Genomic DNA, 24,754 nt, shown 5'->3' with positions numbered 1-24,754 from the left:
GATATATTAATAGGATAAAAACTTTAATGGTTTTTATTATTTAGTTTGGTTGTATTATTTACTGAAATCAAAGTGTGTTTTCACTTTACCTGTCTTATTCTAAAGTCCACTTTTTCAATATCAGAAGTACCCTGAGGCCAACTTTCATGACTGAATATAAAACATTTTTCAATACGCACTTCTATTCAGCATGTCAAGCAATGGAGAAGGGTGAAGAAAATGCAGTTTTAAATAAAGCTGACTCACCTGTCTTATCTGAATTGCACAGAATAGTTTCTTTCTCTGCTCTTAATCCTGGACTTGGGCCATGTTTCATCCACATGGTGATGGTAAACTGATCTGTTAGATTCTTTGGTACTATTCCATCAGGGATTTTGGCTCCTTGTTTCCCTTCAAATTTAAAAATCATGTCATTGCTGTCTATCAGAAGACCAGCTGTCCAGTTAGTTGCTGCACTGGGAGTTGGTAACAAGTCAATGGCACCTGATGACGCCCCTGCAGATGATATATAATGAACAGTCTGATGAGACACTAATGAGAAAGCTGTTCAGCTGTATTCACTGTAGGAGACACTCTGACACACTTAATCCCTCTCATTTATTGCTAATGCTGCCTTTGTTTTCAAGTGCTGAAAAAACACCCAAACATGAAACAAACATAAATGTTTCCATGCTACTAGACTATTGAGCAGAGATGGGGAACCTATGGCCTTTCAGATGTTGCTGGGCCACTGCTCCCATAATTCCTGACCATTTGCCATGCTGGATGGGGCTGATGGGAGTTGAAGTCCAACAACATCTGGGGAGCCACAGTGAGCTACATGGACCAATAGTTAGCCTCCTTACAATGCAGCTTCATATGGTAAGTTCACATATACTAGGGACAAATGCGTAAAGAGGACTTCTGCCCATGTCATCAAGGTGTTCATCCTCTTAATATGCAGGCCATCACTCTTTTGCCAGTTTAGAGAATGGTGACTGTGCATGAAGCCCTTCAGAACCTTTCTCTCACTGAGGGGGAAGACAACACCACACAGTGTGGATACATCATATTAACAATCGCCCACTAGTGTGGTTGGGAATAATTGAGACAGAGCTCAGCTGGAAGTACCAATGTGTGGAGGTGAACAAAGGTACTCATGGAATACAAGCATATTCACACTGTGCTATGTATGGAGCCCTGAAGCAAATATATCCAGGGCTAAGATTACTGTTGTGGAAAAGGATGCTTACAGTCCTATGAGCTGTGATGGGCCTGGGCAGACGTGCTGCTATTCTTTAGAGTTCTTTCCTCACTTCTCATTAACCATACCTTCATTGAATGAAAAAGCAAATAAACCACAAAATGTTTACTGGTTGCCCAGTATTTCTTCAAAATAATTATTTCTAGTGTTTGAAGACTTGCAGTAGCAAGCACAGAACATTTAACCAGTAGCAATTGGTTTGTGTAGTTGTGTTTATAATGGAAAAGCAGTATTCCTCAGGGTTAATTGTTTGCCGCCATGCAACATTATCTGACTAACGGTTTATTTTCACATATTTCAAAAGCAAGCCAACTGTGGAACTCGCAGATATATCTTATGTGCAAACATAGAATAGTCAAGGTACCAGCTGAATACTGTGCAGGTGTTAAAGTTTTTTATTTTAATGGTGTCAGATTTTAACTAAATAATTCAAATGCAAACTTTTCCTACTGGGTCCAGCTTGAAATGGAATTCGTATTCTTCCCTGCTAGCCCCTTCTAGCTTCCCCCAAAAACGTATACAAAAGACCCTTGCTTCAGGGAAGGGGATTACAGGTGGCAATGATGCTTCAGTTACATGGGGAAATATAGGTTTTCAAATTCCTTAATCTCTGGGCAGGAATTGATGCCCTTTGCATCTTCAGAGACTGACTTCCATCAGTTTCTCACTTTACTCCAATCTTAAATTCAGTCTGCCACATTTCTGCATCATTTTGCATTCTCATCCCCTCATAAAAATTCAATGAGTGCTAAAACCAAGGTTTGTTCTTTGCTTACCACCTGTGACTTATTTTGGGGTTTGGACATAATGCTAAGCCAGACTATGACTTGTTCCCCAGCAGTGTGAAGGGGAGTGAAGCACCTGCAATTTCGGCATTGTGCATTGACATATGCCATGTTTACATTTAAACAATAGTTTAGAACCCATTCTATTATTCTGATGGTAATTTGTTTTAAATGTTTAATTTTAAATTGTTGTGACCTGACCAGGACCTTATGGTAAAGGGAGAGGAGGAGGAGAAGAAGAAGTTGTTATCTATGGTTTAGAATGATATTCAGATTGGCTGTTGGCATCCATCTGTCGGGAGACAATGGAGTGCGCCTCCAGGGGTGAAATCAAACTACTGCATTTGCAGCACCAAAGTGACCTCTCCAGGGCACAAGCCCAGGCAGTGTGTATGGAGATCCTGGTTTGCCCAGATGGCAAGAACCCCTTCTCAGCTTTGTTGCTAGGGTCCAAGTGTGGGATGTTAGCATCCAAAATACATATCTAAAGAATTAATTGAAGGAGCTGTAGAACTGTATCACTGTTCTGAAATATTAGGAAGCTGCCGTATGCCAGGTCAGGCAATTTAGCTTTGTAATGTCAGGGTTGACTGGCAGTGGCTTTCCAGGCAGCAATTTTTCCCAGCCCGACCTGGAGACACCAGAGATTGGATCTAGGAGCGTCTACATGCAAAACATGCACTCCACTGAATTTTCTGGAAGGTTTTCCACCCTAGGTTTATATTTAAAGGTTGGGTATATTTTTAATGAACTTAATTCCCTCATTTGCATGTCATTTCAATTAACAGCATCAACAAATAAGACTACATACATTTTTAAGCTTTTATAAGCGCTAACTGTGCGTAATATACCAGCTTGTGCTCCCTAATACACAGATGTTACCTACTGGAAAGCTTCAAGCTCAGCTTACCCAGATGGCATAATCTATAATAAACATTGCAAAATTGCCTAGAGTTCTACCCAGTGAAAACAATTTTTTTACAAAAGGAATTTTATTTCTTCAGTTGCAATAAGCAAGACTGTGCACATCACCAACTCTCTCTCTCTCTCTCTCTCTCTCTCTCTCTCTCTCTCTCTGTGTGTGTGTGTGTGTGTTTAATGTTGATTTGTCCTAAATATTACTCTGTGAGAAGTTGCTTTCACTTTTATTAATGCTTGCACATTTGGCAAAATGCAAATTAAGCAGGATCATCAGGCTAGAATAACTTATTTAATTTTTCAGATTTTGTAAAAAGAGGGGTTCAGAGGTTTATTACTGCCCTTCCCCAAGTTCATTGATATAAATGTATGAGCTGCTAAAGTAATGAAGTGGGAGAGAGAAACAAGGGGCACAATTCTGCATTTCCTGCTTGCATAGAGGTTGCATAGTGTAACAGCTAGCAGCCTGTTACTTCTCCTTGGGCTATTTGCAGAGGAATCCCTTAGCCTCAACTGACATTTGGAGATGAAGATCTTACTGCATATTAAAGCAGAAGTGGAGATAGAGAAAGCAGGAGTTCTTCTGACTCTGCCTGCTTCAACTTAGAGATAATGCCAAGCTTGCACTTTTGAGCCCATAAGTATACATATCAGGGAGTCTGTAACACAGGCAACAACTGATTTGCGCTTGTCCAATTGTTGCACAACCACACATGCACACATCACAGTGACCCGGAAGTGGCAGGAAAAGGAGACATAAGAGGGCAGAGTGCTCAATGACCTGTAAAGCAACCCCTGGGTAAATATAAAAATGTTCAAAATAGTAATGCCAAGTAAATTCATGAAAATGCTAAAGGTATACCGCATAATTTTTGCAAGGATTTTTCAGAGTATGTCTCACGATCACAGCCCTTTCCAATGTAGTTAGTCTGCAATTCAATGGTGGTGTGAATAGAAGAAACAGGTCCATCACAAGTCTCCAGGTGAATGCTAGGAAATAACGGTATACTCCCAGAACCAGGCTTGTACTCAATACGCTTATTCCAGTCTAGAAAGAATAACAACATTAATTCACACTGTATTGTGACCAACACTATCAAATGATTTCCACAAGAATAAAATTATTCGTATTTTATAAATTTTGCAAACAGAAAAGTAGAATGAGCAAGAAACCAAGTATCAGAAATTACAGATCTACATGGACCAACGGCTTGACTTAGAATGAGTGTCTATGTTTCTATAATTAACACTTTCCCTTTGGGCTCCAATAGAAGTTTCTATTATTACTCCTTGCTTTAATGAATGTCACAACTTCCCTCAGCTGATTTTTTCTCAAAATCAGAACCTTAAAAAGTGCAGTTGAATCACTGGTTGAAGCCAGTGTGGTGTAGTGGTTAAGAGCAGTGGATTCGTAATCTGGTGAACCGGGTTCGATTCCCTGCTCCTCCACATGCAGCTGCTGGGTGACCTTGGGCTAGTCACACTTCTTTGAAGTCTCTCAGCCTCACTCACCTCACAGAGTGTTTGTTGTGGGGGAGGAAGGGAAAGGGAGATTGTTAGCTACTTTGAGACTCCTTAGGCTAGTGATAAAGCAGGATATCAAATCCAAACTCTTCTTCTTTAATATACTTGCAGGAAATGTTATTTATTACCACTGCCATGCCCCATCAGGTCCATTTCTGTTGGTGGCTGGTTTGCATTTCCAGTCAAATATACCACACAGGAAAACAAACAGGAAATGTCAATATATTTGCAGCTGAAGCAACACATGTGATGGGATGGAGCCACAGAGCCGCCCTCTCAACACCAGCATCATTTTGGCTTACATGGTTGAGGATGGTGTGAGGGAACACCACTGGTGCCCTGCCCCATCTTGGTAAGCAACAGCAATTCCAGTGTCAGAAGTGTGGTTGCATCCCATCACTCACACTGCTATGGAGTTTAAATAATTGCTTGCTGTTGTTGTTTTTTAAAAAATGAGTGAAATTTACATAATTGACTTTGGGATACTGGTGAAAGCCTTGGATAACTTTATACGCAGAGCCTTACCAAAAGGCAATGTATATGTATACAGACTTCTGTAGATACTATTACTTTGCTCAACTCTGCCCATGTTGCACCAGCATAGCTAGGAATCAGCACAGAGAAGGCCAGACTGGTGGAACCTGCCCTACTCCTAAAACATGTATAAATTTATGGCAGAAGTATCAAAAACATATTATCTGACTGTCCATTATCCAGTTTTTATTATTATTATTACTGTTCACTTGTACGAGCCAAAGAAAAGCACTGAAACACATATTTTTGTTAATATGGATTAATGTCTCCGATCAAGAGAAATAACATTTGGACCATATTCTTTGGTGATCAGGCCACATCTGGAGTACTATGTCCACTTCTGAATACCACATTTCAAGGAAGCCATTGAAAACCTGGAGTGTGCCCAGAGGAAAGGGACCAGGATGGTATGGGGGCTTGAATAGGCAAAAAATAAAAAATAAAAAATGGAACCACACATAAAAAAGCATACCTCCAAAATCCAGTCCAACGAGACACTGTGCTAGCAGTATAACCTCATTTGCCATGACACCCCAGCCCCTCTATCCATTCCATCCTGTATACAGTTTCCCTTCCTCTATACAGCCCTGATCATTCAACACTGTCTCACCTCCTCTACACAATACTGCACCTCCTATCCATCCCCACCCTGCCCTCTATTCCTCCCCTATGCAGTCCTAACCCCTCTGAACAGTTCCACTCATTTCCAGATGTCCCTGATACAGAATTCTACCTCCCTTTGAATCATGCAGGTCTCCTTGCCCCCTGTACTAGAGTGTGCACACAGGAGAGGGAAAAGTAGGTAACAAGTCTGGAAATCAATTTGTACAAGAACAGTTGAAAGAGTTGCTTATGTTTATCATGAAGAAGAGAAAATGAAGGGAAGACCTCACATGATAGCTTGCCTTCAAATATCTGAAGGCCTGTCACATACAAAAATGACAGATTTTGGCTGTTAGGGCATTTCTCCTAATAGTGAGAGCTGATAGAAAGTGGAACAGGGCTGGCGTAGCCTGGTACAGCTCGGACTGAGCAAGGCGTGTGTGACAATATGATCTCCAATCGCTCTTCCAGTTCTATAATTGGAATGGTTGTTGTTCACAATTTCCCCAGCAGAGAACCAAGAAAACAAAGCATATTGCTGTTAAAGAGACTTGCAGTCTCTGGACAATAATTATCAGTTTATATTGTTTCTTTGGAGCATGAGCAAAAGTCTTCTGAGGATTAGTCTGCAGCTACCAGAATAACTAGATTTACAATTAAATTATTTCAAATCCAGACTCTGTCACAAAGGGCTTCAGCTTCCAAAAACAGTTCAAACTTTCCCCCAATAATATCTATAACTGCATAAATAAAAGCAAGTTACAAAGCTGTCTATGAAAGAATTCTTCAGGTTCATAGCTTTAACAGGCTAATCCAGAGTTTGTTCAGCCAGACGTCTGGTGACCCAGAAGATTTAAGCCATCAACAGCAGCACACGCTGTGCTGCATGTAGCACACTGACCTTCTCAACCAGAGAGTTTTATTTTCAAATATCTGACTAAATATGGAATTTGCAAACAGTTTCAGATGAGAGACTTTGATCCCTTCAAAATATTGGTCTATTAAAACTAAAAAAAAAAAAATGCATGTATTTCAGGTTTGCACAATGGGTTTTGTGCAAACATATTGCTTAATTATCACAGAGGTGTTCAGATGCTGCAGATGATTCTTTAAAGCAACCATCCCAGTTAAGCTCTTCTACTAATCTGCACATCTGGATATTTCATTTGTAAGGTTTTCCAGACAGTGCACATTGATAATATGCATATCTAGTCAGTCTGATTTAGCCTTGCACACATAAGAATGCGGTGGATGGAATAAAACTCATTTCAGATCAAATGTTCATTCACTTCAAGGTTTGACTCAAGACGCAAATGAGAAACTTTCTGTATCGAGGAGGAAAGAGAACAACGTGCTCAGATTATTTAAGTGTAAATGGAGTTTAAATTGCAAATCTTGCTTCAGTTATGACCAGTTCCTTAGTTCACTCTTAAAAGATTTACTGGGACTGTACTCTGAGATTCATGTGGAAATTGTTTTAGTTTCTGATGGATGAGCCAAAGTTGACTGTTGCCCACTCAAAAATTTACTCCTACTTTCAATTGAAAAAGGAAGCATGCAAAAGCTGATGAAGAATGTTCAGAGTACCAAGCAGTCCCTGAACTAACAACGTACAAGAAAGGTGCTTGAGACTTGGAGCAAAGCTGCTGAGCAATTCCTAAACTTGGCTAATAAAGCTTGGGTGTATAGCTTAAGCAGAATTCCTTAATAAAATTTGAGTTTTGTAGCTTTGCCTATAACTGGGGGGGGGCTGGGATCTAGGACCCCAAAGCTCAGGGATCCCACTCAGAGAGCAGCAAATGATAAAAGCAGTAGCAAGTGGGTTTGTCATTAGCAAGTGGATTGAGGGACATGGTGAGGCTCACTGGGGCTGATGCTGGTCACCACAACATCCTACCTCTCCTTTTATTTTTAAAAGTGATTTATAGTCAGCAGAAGCCAGCTGGAAACATACACAGCTACAATGTACACTTTACTGTTTTTGCTTTGAAAAAAATGTCAAACTTTCCAACAACGAAACAGTGCTTATTTTCAAGTAAATAGTTTTGCATCAAGACAGCAGGAGAAAACTCCATTTTATTTCTAGAGTCATGATGCTACTATGATTGAAGTGAGTTTAAAATGCAAAACCTGCACATGCTCAGAGTATTTCCTTTTTAAAGGGAGGGCAAATACTTTCTGTTCGTTGTTTTGCTCTAGCAAATCAGGAATATAAAAACAATTGCAAAGCATGAAATTGGGGAGTGGGAATAAGGAGAAGAGAAATGTTAATTGTGTGCTTCAGAACTGAAGCAATGCACACCAAGTCCAGAACTCAAAAATAATAATTAGCTGAAGTACTGCTTTATATTCCCTAGACTAGCCTTTCCAAACTTTTGGTCCCCCAAACAACAAGTCCCTCCAGACACAGCCAGCCTGTACTGATGGTCAGGGATGATGTGGATTGTAGTCTAACAACAGCTAGGGACCCAAGATTTAGATAAACTGACCTAGGTAAGAGTGCTGATCCAGTTCTGTCCCAGGCCCCACCTATAGTCATGTGACATGATGGTAGCGCTCTGCTCTTGCCTAAGGTATTCTGTCTATGCTTCACCTGAAGCAGGTCAGAGATCATCTTCCTTGAGCTAGATCAGACAAGTTCAATGTTGCATAGCTCTCTTATGAAAAAGGCTTGCCATTTCCCTGGGATGTGCCCTTTGCCATGGCTCAAGGGCTGCAGAGTTTCTGTAGCCTTACTATTTCGCCTTTGGGGGCTTTTGAACAGCTCTGTCTGCGGTGCAATTGGTGCCCACTGCTTAAACAGAAAGCAGAGAACATGGTTTTTATGTGATATCCCTAATTGAACATGAACATTTGGATATGTTGAGTGAAATTTGTGAAAATGAATTTCTCAGCTCCACCTTTCCCTTCTGCAGCAATTTTAAAAAGTCTGCTCCTAATGAGATCCAGGGAAAATGAAATATTCTTATATAAACGTAAATAAATTCATTTGAAGCCTTGAGTGACAGGGACAATGTGATTTTACTGAAATGGCGTATTCTTCAACTGCAAGGAGGTCAAGGTCTTATTCTTCACTGTCAAGACACTACCAGTTTATTTACTGAAATAGCCAGAGGATATGCAAAGGTTTAACGTATGTGGATAGACGGGGAAGGATGAACATGCATAGATCACTCCAGGCCAAATCCATTCAGTCAAGGCTGTGTTCCTCCTAGTTGTTGTGGGGAAGGGGGCAAGCATCAAATTTTGATGTGCAATGAAAGTGCATACAAAGGGTTTGGAGAAGTAAATACCTAATTGGGAGCACAAAAGGCTACAAAATAGTTTTAAACAGTTACTCATGCTATGAGCTTAACTACATATAGCCAGTCATTTTAACAGTTATTCTGTACTGCTTTTAAAGGTTTTTGTTTGTTAGTCTTTTGCTTTAATGTTGCTGTACACCAGCTGCAGAACTGGCCCTGTTACAAGTGCCACATAATGCTCATTCTACAGTGGTAAGATATCAATCTTTTAGCCTGGCAGTTCCTGCACTCTGGAAGTCCCCAACATAAGGCAAGCACCTTCAGCTGTATTTTTTCCAGCACCTGTTTGCAACATCTTTGTTTAGGCAAGCCTATCCGAACATGTAGAAGTTAGAGTATACTGTAGGATCAGGGACTAGACAAATGATCAGGGAGGATAAGAGTATCAATGGCTATATAATACTTCCAGGATCAAAGGCATCATGCCTCTGAACAGCAGGAAAGCAACAGTTATACAGGGTTGCTGCTTCATGTTCTTAGAGATTTATCAGATTCGTAATAGCTGGCCTCTGTGGAAAACAAGATGCTGGACTAGGTTGGTGTCTGGTCTCATATTACATACTTTGATGCCTTTCATTCTCCTCAAAGCCCAACACATAGAACTATTGGGCTGCCCCATGGTGCTAGCATGGCACTGAAGCAAGCTGGCATGTTCTTTCTACATTTTCTTATATCCCAGTTTCACAAGAACTGAATTATATTGATAAATCTGATTAAAAATTACATCCTAACTTTTTTTTTAAGAGCATTTGCTGTTGTGCACCCTTCATTGTGATGGATGATCACTGCAATTTTTGTATTTACTTGTTAGTGCAAAGAGTATCAAGCAACAGTATGAATTCATACATAAGCTCAGCAGCTGTTTGATTTTGAACACTATCTTTCTATCACCTTATCACAATACAGCATATAAAGTGTCAATCATTGTCCTACAGCAAAATTTGATTCCTCTGCAAAACAAGAATAAATAATGCACATAATATTTCCTATGACTTAAAGAGGTATACTTTTTCATGTTATTGCCCTTCTGTTTCATAAAACACATCATTTATTACTGGCTCTGCATTTCTTTGGCATAGGGTTTTGTTGGTAACTTTATCTACTAAAGGTTTGTCTACTCTGTGGCATTCACAGAGTCCTGAAAGCTGGAAATCTCAAAAGCGGCAGATCCCTCTATAGAATCATTGCGGGTGGTAGTATCATACCCCAACAATAATTTAGTACTGTGGATATGCAAATGTCCCCTTGATCAAAATGGTCAGGGAGATCTTGAGATGAAGAATTAAATCAAGGAAACATCCAACCCAATTATCAAAGACACATTATGAAGGTTCCTGGCGAATCAGGAAAGTTTACTACGCAGAAAGGCCTTACAAAATAGCCTACAGGTGTTTTGATTTATACATTCTATGAAACTTGGATGAAATGAAAAACTTGACAAGGTCCAAATAAATGGCATTTTAGGATATGTGCAGTCTGGAATATAACCCCAAGATATCCAAGATAAATAAGTAGAATGCAGAGGATGGGTACTGCTTTTTATGGCTCTATTAATATCAATGAAACAGGAAGTTGCAGAACATATCACAGGTCATCAATGCCCTGCTGAGCCTATGCCACATACACAAAGAATGTCTAAGTAGTCAAGGATCAATAGCTATAATACATCTTGAAGAAGAAAACACTTCTGGTGTTTCAGCCTTTGAATACCTTATTTCATAGAATTCCATTTTGAGGCACTGCACATCAGGAGATCAGAAGGTCACAAGTTTATATCCCTAAGATAAGCATTGCTTTTCTTCCATTTTTTGAAAGTTCACTAGACTGCGGATTCTAAAGCTTAGAAGAATTGAGAGACAAGTGCTCAGATTCTGTCCTGCAGTAATTTATTTGCTAGGGCTAAATCTGCTGTGAATTTTTAAAAAGCAGCAATCACCTTTGCAGTTGGGGTGGGGGTGGGGGGAAACTAACTTAACTATTTCAAAATCCTGAATGTGAAATTTGTTTGAAGTTTGAATTTGTTCATGCCATCATAATAATAAAAATAAAATAACAATAAATAAGTGGACAATCACATCCAATATATTTTGCTGCACTTTCCCACCTACACACTTTGCTGCACCTACACATAGGTTTCTTGTTTCCAAAATGGGATGTGTGGGGGGGGGGATATTCCAGATTTATGCCCCTATCCATTAAAAGCAATGCTTGCTCTCTGTTAAAAAAAAGAAAACAACTTTTAAGCACCTGTAGAAATCACAAAGGAGTGTGACCTAGATTTCCTACCTCAAATGGTCTTGTCCTACCTCTGCATTGATCCCAATGGATTATTAAATAGGTCACATCTGACACATAATCAGTTGCAATAAGAAAGTCTTATATTAAAAATGAACCTTTGAGTGGTGCCACATACTATTCACAAATCATCAGAAACAAAACGGACAAACAAAGCATCTCAAGTATTCTCTGCACTGAGAGAGAAATATACTAAAACGTATGAGAAAACCATTGATATCCTAACTTTTGAGGAATGCACATATTTGCTCCTTTGAAATAGGGATCAGTACCTGGTGTTCCCTGAGCTGAGTAATAAGAACAGAAGAAAAGCAATGGCTCATCTGTTCCAATATCCTGTTCTCACAGTGGCCAACCAGATGCCTATGGGAATTCCATAAGAAGGCCCTGAGGGCAACGGCATTTTTCCTGCTTGTGATCCCAGATTCCCGGTAACCAGCATTCACAGGCATATTGCCTCAAACAGTAGTACGTAAGGCTGAAACCTAACCCATCAACTCATAAACTAAAGCATTTTAGGAACTGAATCCTGGATACATAATATGGGAGGACCTTTTTCCAGATGCGTGTTCAGATTCATTCAGTTTTAGCAATAAAAAGTAGCAATAAGGTCTAGCAATAACAGAGGGTACTCATAAGCAGGGCCTGATTTAGGTTTGATGAGGCCCTAAGCTACTGAAGGTAATGGGGCCCTTTATATGTCCAGCTGTCCTTTGTCAGCAACAAATGGTTGCTGTTTTTTGTGTTGAATATATGCTATATGTTAATTTATGGACCTAATAGGTATCTAAAGCCATTTGCACATGCAGAATGTAGGCCCCCTATATAGAGATATGAGCAAACCAGTGATATTTTAGGGAGCAGACTAGCAGGCGGGGCCCATTACTTACATGATAGGACCCTAAACAACGCAAAACACTGTTGCTGTATGTAGGTTTTATTTTATTTGTTTTTTTATCTGATATTTTGGAAATGTACACCCGGTTGTTTTTTTCCTTTAAATATTTTGAGGGGCCCCCAAGAGAGTGGGGCTCTAAGTTATAGCTTTTTTAGCTTATACTGTACGTAAATCCGACACTGATCATAAGAGGAAGCAGGTGTGGTTTGAATGCCCAATCCTGCTGAAGTGGATGCTATGACTACAAACCCCAGCATCTCTCGCTGGAATGTGGCACTATTCAGTTGTAACAAAAACTTTCGTTTTAAAAAAACCAGGCAGACTTGTTGCCAGCACATGGTATCAAGTAAGAGCTGGGGCCCTGGACTACAGCATGAATTGATGCTTTCTCCTGGAAGAGGTGGTGACCACTGCTACTGCCGCTCCTTGTGAGCTGCCCATCAACTTGCCCTTGAATATTAGGAGGCATCCCAGGAACGGTGTCATTCTTGCCTTAGCCAGGCACCTAGTCATTAAGGGAGCAGACCTATGCACACGAAGCCAGATCCGGGAACAGGGCCGCTGCTGGCTAAGCCAACCTAAGCACAGCAGAGGAAAAACAAGCCTTTAAAGTAGTGCTTGAGTTACCCTTTTTGCCAGCTTAAGTTACACTGGGTTGTTAGGTCTTGTGACAGAGCTGAACCATGCTGTAGGATTGCTTTCTGAATGTGGGAAGCCCCTACCTGTTAGTGAACTAGTTGGTTTATCTCCCCTGCTTTTCCCCATATTTTAATTATTTTGTTTTGAAGGTTTTTTTTCAAGATTTTATCATTGCTTTCTGCTTTGAATATTTATATCACTTGAAAAGCGCATTACATAAAAAAAAGAAAAAGAAATTGCCAATATTCTACAATTTTAAAGAGTTAACATTTTATTTGTATCTCAAGATTCATCATCAACATTTCCAAAGAAACAACAATACACAATCCCTACCTTGCCATCCGGGCTTACATACAGGCTTGACTTCAACTCGTACCAACACATCTTCAGTTGCACGTTTTTGCCCACAGTCAAAAGCCGTTACCATTATCTCATACTGACGCTGTTTGTCATAACTCAGCTTCTCGGTATTTCTGATATTCCCTGCAGGTGTGAAACAGGACAATAAACTGCAATTGCTTCATTGTCAAGATCCTGGGTTTATATAATAAAAGCAGCAATAATTGCCTGAAGTATACAAAAGGACTCAGATATAACAGAAAGTGGGGGCAGAAAGGACAAAAGGAAAGATCTGACCTTCCCAAATGCTTCTTATTAATCTAACTTTCCTTTTTCCCCCTCCTTCAAACAATGAAAATAACACTACTTTCTTACACAGAGCGGAGCATATACTTTCAGGACTGGGTTCAACAGACACAGGAAACAAAACAGAATCCAGACATAATTTGAAAAAAATATTCAGTGCAGCCCTGGTGAAACCAAAACCCTTATGGTTATTTCTACATTAAGGGCAAAAACCTAGATATGAGATACGTTGGCTAAAAGGCAATGAGCTGCAATGAGATAAGGCATAAATCTTGCCATGCTATGGAATGTGAGATATGCTGCCGTGTGAAAGACAGACTGGTACAGCTATTCTGAAATGGTGGTGTGCCCATTGTTCAAGTGCAACTTCATTGGCAGGACAGCCCAGATGAAGTGAATATATAGGTGGTATTGAAAGGGTGGACGTGGGTGGTGCTGTAGGTTAAACCACAGAACTTAGGACTTGCCGATCAGAAGGTTGGCGGTTTGAATCCCCACGACGGGATGAGCTCCTGTTGCTCAGTCCCAGCTCCTGCCAACCTGGCAGTTCGAAAGCACGTCAAAGTGCAAGTAGATAAATAGGTACTGCCCCGGCAGGAAGGTAAATGGTGTTTTTGTGTGCTGCTCTGGTTTCGCCAGAAGTGGCTTAGTCATGCTGGCCACGTGACCCGGAAAAACTGTCTGCTCCCTCGGCCAGTAAAGAGAGATGAGCACCACAACCCCAGAGTCGTTCATGACTGGACTTAACTGTCAGGGGTCCTTTACCTTTACCATTGAAAGGGGAGGACAAAAATATCAAATCATTTAGCTCTACATATTCTGAACACACCCCTGACAATGACGAAAACTTCCACTGATTAAAGTGCCAGGAGAATGAAAATCCCCACCCCCGTTCCCTTGATGAAGAAGAAGGAAACCATGTCCATCAACATCCCATCCACATCATAATGACAGAGCAGAAGCTATATTCTGGACTCAAACCTAGGATCCCATGCCTATGAAATCTGAGCTGCTCCACTAGGCTAGGGTTCCTCCTACAGCCTATGGGATCTCAGCATATGTGATTGGGTCTTCAAGGAGAAACAATATGCCCATGGTGCCTCTGTTTCCTGACTCCGGCTGCGGCACAAATATGGATTTTCGCCCTGGTTTACAAAGGCAACACTGATTATCAGGAAAAAATGACAGTGACACTCCAGAGTCTGTTGTCTTTCTAGTATCCTTCATCAAACTTTCTGCTACCTGTGTGGATACACTGGAAAAGTTAGTTGGTGGTGAAAGCATTTCCTTTATCTTCTCTTTGGAGAATCTGACCAGCTTTTTTAAATGATAGGATTTTGTGCTACCAGATGAAAAATAAAATTCTGCAGCAACAAAATCAAGCTGACAGAAGCATAAATGTGACAAATCACCTGTCGTGGTAACAAAGAAATGGCAGTGTTCACAAGAAAAAAAGGAACAGAGAGGAACTGGAACTTGCAGTTCCCACCTTCGGGAACGGTAGAGGACCTTACAATTCTAAAGTAGTCTCTTTAACTAATGAGTTCAGCATTTTAATTCAGGCCATTTTTGCTGAATGACAGTTCCTTTGCAAGCTGAATGTTGGCAGACTTTAATATACATTTCATATTATGTGTGCTAACAGATTAAAGTTTTCTGTCACAAAAAAATGTTTAATCTTTCTCATATCCTGAAGCTGTGAACATTTTCAACATGTATTCATGTCTATATACTGTAGTCTACATATTCACTAAAGTGGATTACATGACTAAAATAGTTTTGTCAAAATTAGTTATGATTTTTAAGCTTTCCAACAAAAATAACTATGGCATTTAGCTTTGAGTCTTAAACCACCAGTCCTCTTGCGGAGGAGGCACATGAAAAAGGGCCTCAGAGGATGATCTCAGGGTCTGGGTAGGTTTATATAGAGAGAGGCGGTCCTTGAGGTATTGCGGTCCTGGGACATTTAAGACTTTATAGGTGAAAACCAGCACTTTGAATTGGGCCAGAAACTAATGGACAGCCAGTGCAGTCAGAACAGGATCAGTATAATATGCTCAAACTTTCTTGCCCCAGTGAGCAACTTGGCCACTAAATTCTACACTAGCTGAAGTTTCAGTAAAGAGGCATTAGACGGCACCCATAGTATATGTTGCACTGTTGGCATCTATTTGTCTCAAGAGAGAATGGAGTGCGCCTCCAGGGGTGGAGTCAAACTGCTGTGTTTGCCACACCAAAATGACCTCCCGGGACACAAGCCTTGGCAGTGTGTATGGAGGTCCTGGGCTGCCTAGACGCTAAGACCCTCCCCCCAGACTCACTGATGTGGTCCACAGGAAATTAGAGCAATACATTTGGCACTAGATTGGTATATGAACTCACAGACATGTAGAAACATATTGAGTTTCTACTAAAATCATAAAACCAAATAGTTTCCACAAATTGTCTAAATAATGCTTCTCTTCTACCAAGTTAGCACTTTATACAATGGGTCTACTTATCACATTTTTGTTATTTGCTTATTATTTATTTGGTGTATTTATTTTATTAACATTTCCTTTTATAAATATTCCTTTGTCTACTTTGTGTTCGCTTTACAAATGCTTTACTCTGTGATCTGCAGGGAGAATTCCCAAGACACTGAAGTTGGATAAATCAACATTAGCAGATTTCTGGGACTTCCTTGGCATATCAACTGACCCCCCCAACATTTAAAAAATCATCAATGTGTTCATTAAAGCTATTTGAAGTTCATTAAAGCTTTTTTAAAAAAAAAGAAAAGAAAAAAGAGAGATACAATTCAAGAATTATGAGTATTTTAAAAATATTTTCTGCAAGGTCATTTGGAGATTTTTAAAATATAGGTTGATCATAGATTTATTACATGTTCTTTATTTAACTAATTTTCTTTTCACTTAGCTTTTAAATTTTAAGCTTTATGCTATGTATGGCCCAATTCCCAGCCCCCATGAGGCAAAACACCTGGATGTATTTGTTTATTTAATGTATTTTAGGGAACCTTTTAGGGCAAAGCCTGACAAGGCAGCTTACATGATATACACAGGTAAAAAATAACTTTATCTAGTACAAGTTCCAAAGCTTAGAAAGTCTGAAGTCCAAGAACCTCAGCTCAGAGAGTTGGAAATTGATAGGATTCTATGGCTTCTCCATACTTCCACTTGTCCCATGCTTAAAAAGCATGGACCGACAGAAAACCCAATTGCCATTTGGATTCAGTGGTAAATCATGAGTTTCACTGGCGAACCCCTAGATACACCATTTTACACATCTGGAATTTAAATAAATCCATGTAAAGAAAATGAATATGGAAAATAACTAATCTGAAACTAAACAGAACCTGTGTAGATCAGTGGTAAGTAGGCTATACAGTAAGTGGAAACTCAGCAAATGTTGACATATGCCAGTAGCAGAATATCTCAGAAAAATTACCATCATTAAGTGCCTAATACCAGTAGCGACTTGTCCAGTGGGACACAATGGCAACACTAATTTCCTAGCCACTTACTGAGAGGGTGTTGGGTGAGGTGGTGGGGAGTTTGGCACATTGTGTTAACAGTGGAAGAGCCTGTCTGGTGCTCTGACCTCAATGTGCCTTGACCCTCTCCCTCCTGTTAAGTGGCAGCGATCCACTTCTGGTGCCTACCCTGGGTAACTATAATAGATTCTGTACAATCATGAAGACAGGAAAGGGAGGGGAAAGCCATGCATTGCCATGGACTCAACCTGTTCTTCCCACCCTTTAGGACTGATTTTTTAGCCTGTGGTAGACAGCAGGAACAATGGGTCATGTATCCCAACCTCTGTGGGATGAAGGGAGCTGAGCCTGCTCCTCATTCCCACTGCAACTTCCTGTACTTCCATAACAGCACGGGATGTAGTGCTGGAGGCTGCAGCATGAAGAGGAAATAGGAGAAAATGGGTGTGAAGGTATATAATCAATCAATCAATCAATCAATCAATTCAAAGTGTGTGCATACTCTCTCTCTCTCTCTCTCTCTCTCCCGTCCTTCCCTCCCCCAACTTTTCTTTAGTAGCACGTGTCAAAAGTAACTGTCTATGAGCACTCATTCCAAAACTCACTCAGGTTGATGGCAATCACTCCATCAACTTGCCATTGACTTCAACCAGCTTGAAAACAGCCTCCAGGAGAACAATATCAGAAACGAGTTCATTCTTGTGACAGCTAAATAGCTAGCAACTTACCTCTCTCTCAAGGTCTGGCAGTCACTCTAGCCATTAAATAAATATAAAAAAGGTCCTCTGTACATTTGGGCTACATTATAAGCACAGTTTCCATTTGCACAGTGCTCTTAACAAACACAGTCCCAATGATCACATCAATCTTAATATCCCCTACAGCTGAATAAAAAGTTGCAAGCCGATATATCCATGGGGTACAAGATGGAGTTCTACAAACACTTTTAATCAGGTGGGGGGGAAACTACTCGAGCCATGGAGTGCCTAGGAGGAAAGGAAATAAAACACCACAACAGTCATCCACAGCTCTACAGGGCTCAGGTGAAGCTGCAGGGGCTGCAGTTCTCTCTTAAATGTGAGTCAGTGCTTTGTGCTCATTATCCCATGACACAAATAGAACATTCCTCTACAGATGAAGAAAATGCAGCAAGCATCCTATACTAAGACAGAGACACGCGTTGAAAACATGTACCTGGGCTGTTGAATCAATGTGTGTATTGATAACATTATTGGACTTAAAAATTGCACACCAAAAAATAAAAAAATAAAAATACACGTGGCCCTTTATCCTGTGAATGAGACTAAAAGGAATTGAGCAGAATTGGTTTCTTAATATTTTTTCTATCCATTACAATGTGATGGGGTTTAAGAGCCCTTCAGAGACTTGACTGTCCATGGAATGGGAAGGCTTAGAGAGCAAAGTTTTCAACCAAGTAAATGAGTGAGGTATATAGGGCACAGTGTTATCACAAAAAGAAAGTAAAGAGCAGGAGTTGCCAGGACTCTGGCTAAATTTTGGATTATTATAAATCATGTGAGGGTAAGCTTTTGTAACACTTCATCTTCCATCTCATCCTTAACTAGATTTAAATGATTTTACATTGGGGTGTGGATGTGCTGTGGATGAAGTCTGAAGAGCAAACTAGAGCACACTGCTTTGGTGGTATTTGGATCACTTCCAAAGTAAACAGGCTCTTGACCAAAGTGGTCCAAAGTGAATCAGAACAAAGTGGTCCAAAGTGAAGAAAGCTTCAGAACCACTTGAAAACTATGCTGAGTCTTTCTATCAAAGGAAAGCACTTGTCAGTGTGGAGTTTTATGACTGGCAGGTCTACATGCCAATCAGAGAAAGACTTTACCAGCACTTATCCTATTACAATGCTTTTTTAGAAGAACAGAAAAGTAAAATATCATAATCTCTTCTCAATATCTGCTCTTTGCTATTGTATCTGTCTATGGAATTGGTGGCGGCAGCAACAGCAGTAGAACTCAGGATCTTTGCAATTCCCGAATCAGCTTGAAAACCATGAGATGTTGCCTGCCCATTCTGTCCACATCTTCATCAAGCTCTACCCTCTGTGGCTCTTTCCTGACCTGCTCACCATGACAGGTGTTCTCAGATACCCTTGCCAGGTCCTGCCACATATGCATGTGACTCAGGGCACATTGTTCTGCCAGACAGTTACTGCTGCTGTTGCTGTTATAACCCAGCTGCTCTTAAAACAATTTCCAGTGATAAGTTGGACTATTCATCTTTGAAACAAAGAATGGCAATGACACACAGAGGGTTTAACAAGCAAGCAGAGTTTTATTAGGGCTGTACCAAGGCCCTCACCACCTTCACTGTACCTTTGTTTCCACAGATGGTGGGATTTGGCAATATCCATTGGTTGAAGAAAGTCATAATTTCTTAGGGGGTTTACTTTATAAAATAAACTGTGTCACATTTTTCATAGTACATCACACATCACATAGTCTGGTCACCCTCACTAATAGTGTGATAGGACACATGGCTCAACCTTCATTGACCAGTCCAATCTGACATTACATGCCACCAGAGTTCAAATTCTGTTGCAATCATTTCTGCTGTAGAAGTACAGGAATTCATCCATCTCATGACAGCTATGAAACTTGTCATAGCCATGTTTTATTTCATATGCTGTTAATGGATACAGACCACCTGCATCTCATGGAGATTTATAGAAAAACAAAAGAGAACTAGCTTGTACTGAACATTTGAATATTTGATGTTGGAACATAGTATTGTACTGTTCTGGGGGGTGTATTCTTTGTTATTATCTGAAAAAGATCCTATTTTAAATGCTTAAAATGGAAAGGAGAGAGCCTGGCCCTCTGTGCTTCAGGCTATGGAAATCTTAAGACATCTAATAGTCAATGTCCCAATTTTCCTAATGCAATTAGGAAATAACCTCACAAGTCATTGAAAACTGAGAGCCATTAGCTTTTTTTCTGTGACATTTCGACTAGCAACAACACACACTCACCAAATGTCTAGTGTTCTCTATTCAGGGCCCACTGACCACCCTTTTTGTTCCCTTGGGAACACCTCTTCAGCCATTTTTCTTCTAAGATCATAACTGGTTTCTGAACCCTGAACACAGTGTGATTTCAACAAAGCAGTCACAGTGACAAGAAATCAGTCTCCTAGAACTCCTAAATGGGTTTTCTGTCTCTGCACCTCATCACTCCTTACTCCATAAAAGCTCTGCCATGGCAAAGGAATTCATACTTCCTTTGCCTTTTAAAAATTTCATTCTGCTCCTAAGGATTCTACTCCTGTTCTCATTTTGGGAGGAGCAGCTCATACACACTGGGCAAAACGGCAGCAATAGCCTCCCAGCAGCAACATCACTGCCAATTACTGTGATGGGAATTGGTGAGGTGGTGGTGATATTGGGTTTTTTCAGTATGCCAGCATATCTGGTTTGTTCCACCAGTGCAGTTCCAATTTCACTGCCACTTTGCCCTTCCCCCCAGTAAATGGAAGCAACAGTGCTGCTGGGATTTTACTATCAGGATAAGCTTTTCTGACATTAGCCATGTTGCACCCCTATGCATTAGATAAAATGTGCTAGTTTCTACCAGGCTGACAGCATGCTGTCTTCTGGCATAGATAAAGCCAGGTATGGCAAAATGAAGAGGTTCCCCTACCATCAGAATAATTACTCTTCTCAGTCAGTTATGTTCCTGAACATGGAGATAATTGCTTTCAGATGTGTTGAGATGCATGTCCCAAGCAAGCATGATAAATCTGTTGAAATTATGCAGTACTCAAAACAAAATGTATCAAAACTGAAAACTCCAGATACTCAGATTGTCTTCAAAATTTGGAATAAAGAGAAATTATCTAGAAATACAAAAGGAATCATGCACGTGCACATTTTATTCAGCACGTGCACCTTATACTTCATTTTAAAAATTCCATGTCATTGCATCCACTCCAATAAAAAACAGCTATACTAAATAGCTCTTGATTACTTAAACTCCATTTCAATCATCTTGATTGCTCCCTCCATACAATATTCAAAACATTTCCCTTCCACTCATGCTATTGTAATGAGAGCAGGGATTCTCTTTACCACCATTTGCATTTTACTGTCGCTAACTGGTTATTATGATTTGATGCTCAGCTGCGCTCTGTGAGAAATCGGCTCAAATAAAGACAGATCCATGTCAAATGGGGGAGATGCTTCTGATAAAGCAAGGCAGCATGAAATGGCTGCTAAGAGAAAACAAAAGCCCTGTGCACACTTTTAATTTATAGTGTTGGCAACCCTCAGATGGAACTTCAAATATAAAAGATGCTCATCTCTGAAATTAGACAAATATTAAATTGTTCTGGTGGAAAAGAGATGTTACTCCCTGCTCTGCTGTAAGGGATATAAAGAGTGGTCATCTTGTGGTGGTTCTCAGAAACAAACAAAATTGAGGGTTTTAAATTTGATGAAACTAATGATTTTTTTGCCAAGAGAGAGAGAGAGAGCGCGCAAGAATCCACATTTTAGTCCTCATGTGATGCTCCTATGGATTCTCTTTAAAATGAGACAATAGCGCTACATCTTGTCCCACATGATGGATGGGAAAATATATTTGCTACAGGAGAAATAGCAGCACAGGATATATATTACGTTTACAGCACTTTTTTGGGTTTATGGGAGGGTGTAGTGCACATTGCTGTTGGTTGAGGAATATCTATATTTTGAAGAAGGAAAAGTGCATAGCCAGCAAATAATTAAATAATGAATGAAGAGTCAATTAATTTGCAATACATGTCATGGGAGTGGCACAAGGATGACCTTGGGTATATCACCTCTTTTTGAAGGAATATACTGTATTTTTCCGTGTATAAGATGCCCCCATGTATGATGCCCCCTACTTTTGGGGACCCCAAATTTAGAAAATGGGCATATGCACTATCCGTGTATAAGACGACCCAAGATTTTTAACCTTATTTTAAATTTAAAAACCTAGTCTTTTACATGGAAAAGTACGGTATGTGCACTCTCATATCCTCAACTACTCCAGCACTGAAGCCATCAGACGCTATAAAGACTGTTCTAAAAATATACTTTAAAATGGGCATTAAAAAATATGGGCATGGAGCCAGCTGGTGCTGGTGAGATTTCACAGAAATGCTAATGGTATTACAAATACTGTCAAACAGATACCCACAACAATAACTCAAGCAGTTTCCTACAGCACACTCAGTTAAAAGTAAACTCGGATTAAAAAATCAAATTTCATTGACACAAAATATTATCAGTTACAGATAGGTAGCCGTGTTGGTCTGCCATAGTCAAAACAAAACAAATTCCTTCCAGTAGCACCTTAAAGACCAACTAAGTCAGTTCTTGGTATGAGCTTTCGTGTGCATGCACACTTCTTCAGATACACTGTGTATCTGAAGAAGTGTATCTGAAGAAGTGTGCATGCACACGAAGAAGTGTATCTGAAGTGCATGCACACGAAGAAGTGTATCTGAAGAAGTGTGCATGCACACTGTGTATCTGAAGAAGTGTGCATGCACACGAAAGCTCATACCAAGAACTGACTTAGTTGGTCTTTAAGGTGCTACTGGAAGGAATTTGTTTTGTTTTGACAAAATATTATCGTTTGACTAGGGATATAGTCAGTGCCCACCAGAATAGAAACACTATCTTGAGAAAAGTCAAAACATGACTGCCTGAAAAAAGAGTTCCACTGGCTTCCTATATTTAGGACTACTTTGTACATCAATCAAGTAAGTTTCATCAAGCTGGTGAGTACTAGAGTACTAGAGACTGGGCCAATTTAGCAATGACAGCATTCTCTCCCTAGAGATGTATGCATTCATATGGTCCTATCTGTACGGGTCTTTAAATGCATGCTGAATACATTTTTGTAGTGTACTGTGCTGGAATTTTAAAATCTTCCACCTTTCAGACTGGAATTGTTATAATTTATTTGTTTTATGCAGTTCTAATTTGTGAGTCAACTGGGAAGGGCTGTGCCCTGAAAGGCAAGCTGAAAAACCCATAAATAAAGATGTGGCTCAGAATTCATAACTGAGCAACGATAAGCACTCACCATTCCTGTCAATGGCAAATGGAACATCTGTTGTGACAATTTCATAATTGCATATCTGGCTGTATTGAGGAGAACAGTCCTCATCTATGGCTTCCACCTGCAGTACACTGTCATAGATCTTTCCCTCTGTCACAGAAGCCTTATAGGATGTTTCCTTAAAAGTTGGTGCAAATTCATTGACATCCTTTACCTGGATATGGACCACAGCCCTAAAATGAAGAGAGATCAGCTTGAGTCTCACAATAGAATGCAAATATCAATGCAAAATCCAAGCCTGTCATTAAGTGTTAACATTTAAAATTTATATATTCTATATTTATTTTAAGTAGAATAAAATGTAAAAGTGAGTCTCACACAATCCTGACAATCAAATAAGAGGAAAGACATGTAGAAAATGCAAAAGTTAAACATGAATGGGAACCCATGCAAGAAAAAGCTGTAAAAACTAAAATATATGCATTAAATTGAAGCTCTGTTGAAATAAATTACCGGTACTGCATTACTTGACTTTACATTTCAGCACTCCATTGTATTTGCATTACTTTGTGCTCAAATATGTCAACTTTCAAATTAAACAAAGAACTGCTACGGAAAATGAAACACTGTGAGTCTATGAACAATTTCTAAATTTTAAATAAGAGTATGGCACTGGGCTTCTTTCCGTAATGCTGATTTGAAACAAGTTTAGCTAAAACAAATTATTTCCCCAACAATCAATAAATTTTCCTGCTTTGCTGGCTTATTTCCACCTGGCTTGGAAGGGTGGAATACTTACTGACTCTGGCTACAAAAGCTTCTTCTTCTGTTGCTATAGGGGTCAGAATCCACCCCATGCACTGCTATTCTTTCCCTGTCCGTGATTCCATCTTTGGCTGAGCCTTGCAAAATTAGGAAAAATACAGAGTGGGAAATACAAATTGTAGACTCTTCAGGAGTCCCTTTTTTCCAGGGACGGTGCTGAATTTACAGAAGCTGTCCTGGTTTCTGATTTGATCCTGGAATGTCCCCATTTTTTCTTAGGATTTCATCAGAGAAATGTTGGAGGGTATGGGGACACCCCTATTTTCGTCAGAGAAATGTTGGATGGTATGGAGTTATCTGACTCCCAAACCATCTGAAAGCAGCCCTGTATATGGAAGTTTGTTAATGTCTGATGTTTTATTATGTTTTTATATATGTTGGAAGCCGCGGAGAGTAACTGGGGCAACCCAGTCAGATGGGTGGAATATTATTAATTAATTCATTATGGAATGGGGACATCTCTATTTTCATCAGAGAAATTTTGGAGTATATGCTACGTGTGATGACATCAGAACTACACATTAAAAAGGGGGGGTTAGAAGAGAGATCTGCACAAGTGGCCTTGTGTAACTCAGATTTTGCGATTTAGGTTTGTAGCCAACTTTCTACTCAGAGTAAACCCATTAATATCTTTCCATAGGGCCTGCAATACAGAGCTGTTCCACCAGACCTTTGGCCAAGGCACAGTCCTTTGGTAATCCTCACTGAACTCTAGCCCAATGGTTGCCATTAATTTGATTTTGAAATGATTTTAAAATGAATTGATTTTAGAATGCCATATTACTTTTATTGTTGTTAGCTGCTCTGAGCCTGGCTTCGGCTGGGGAGGGCAGGATATTAATAAAATTATTATTATTATTATTATTATTATTATTATTATTATTATTATTAACCCATATTAGTCATGCCTATGAATTCCATTGGTTCTACTGTAAGTAGAACTAAGATTGAGGAGAACCCTATGGCAATAACTTGTTAA

At 39.8% G+C, this 24,754-nt stretch overlaps 1 protein-coding gene across 1 annotated transcript in view; it reads right to left on the bottom strand.

Annotated features, from left to right (window-relative positions):
* CLSTN2 (calsyntenin 2) overlaps window positions 1-24,754 on the bottom strand; it is a 323,329-nt gene that overhangs the window by 60,081 nt on the left and 238,494 nt on the right. The window contains exons 4-7 of the mRNA XM_081861525.1: window positions 22,975-23,183; window positions 13,078-13,227; window positions 3,809-3,994; window positions 247-495 (exon numbers count right to left, since the gene is read on the bottom strand). Of these exons, the coding sequence (XP_081717651.1) occupies window positions 247-495; window positions 3,809-3,994; window positions 13,078-13,227; window positions 22,975-23,183 (794 nt within the window). The remainder of the gene's footprint in view (window positions 1-246; window positions 496-3,808; window positions 3,995-13,077; window positions 13,228-22,974; window positions 23,184-24,754) is intronic.

Source organism: Podarcis erhardii (genome assembly GCF_964252035.2).
Source record: "Podarcis erhardii genome assembly, chromosome: 5".
Lineage (NCBI taxonomy): Eukaryota > Metazoa > Chordata > Lepidosauria > Squamata > Lacertidae > Podarcis > Podarcis erhardii.
The sequence above is the reverse complement of the archived record's forward strand: the minus strand, read 5'-3'. Positions and strand labels throughout refer to the sequence as shown.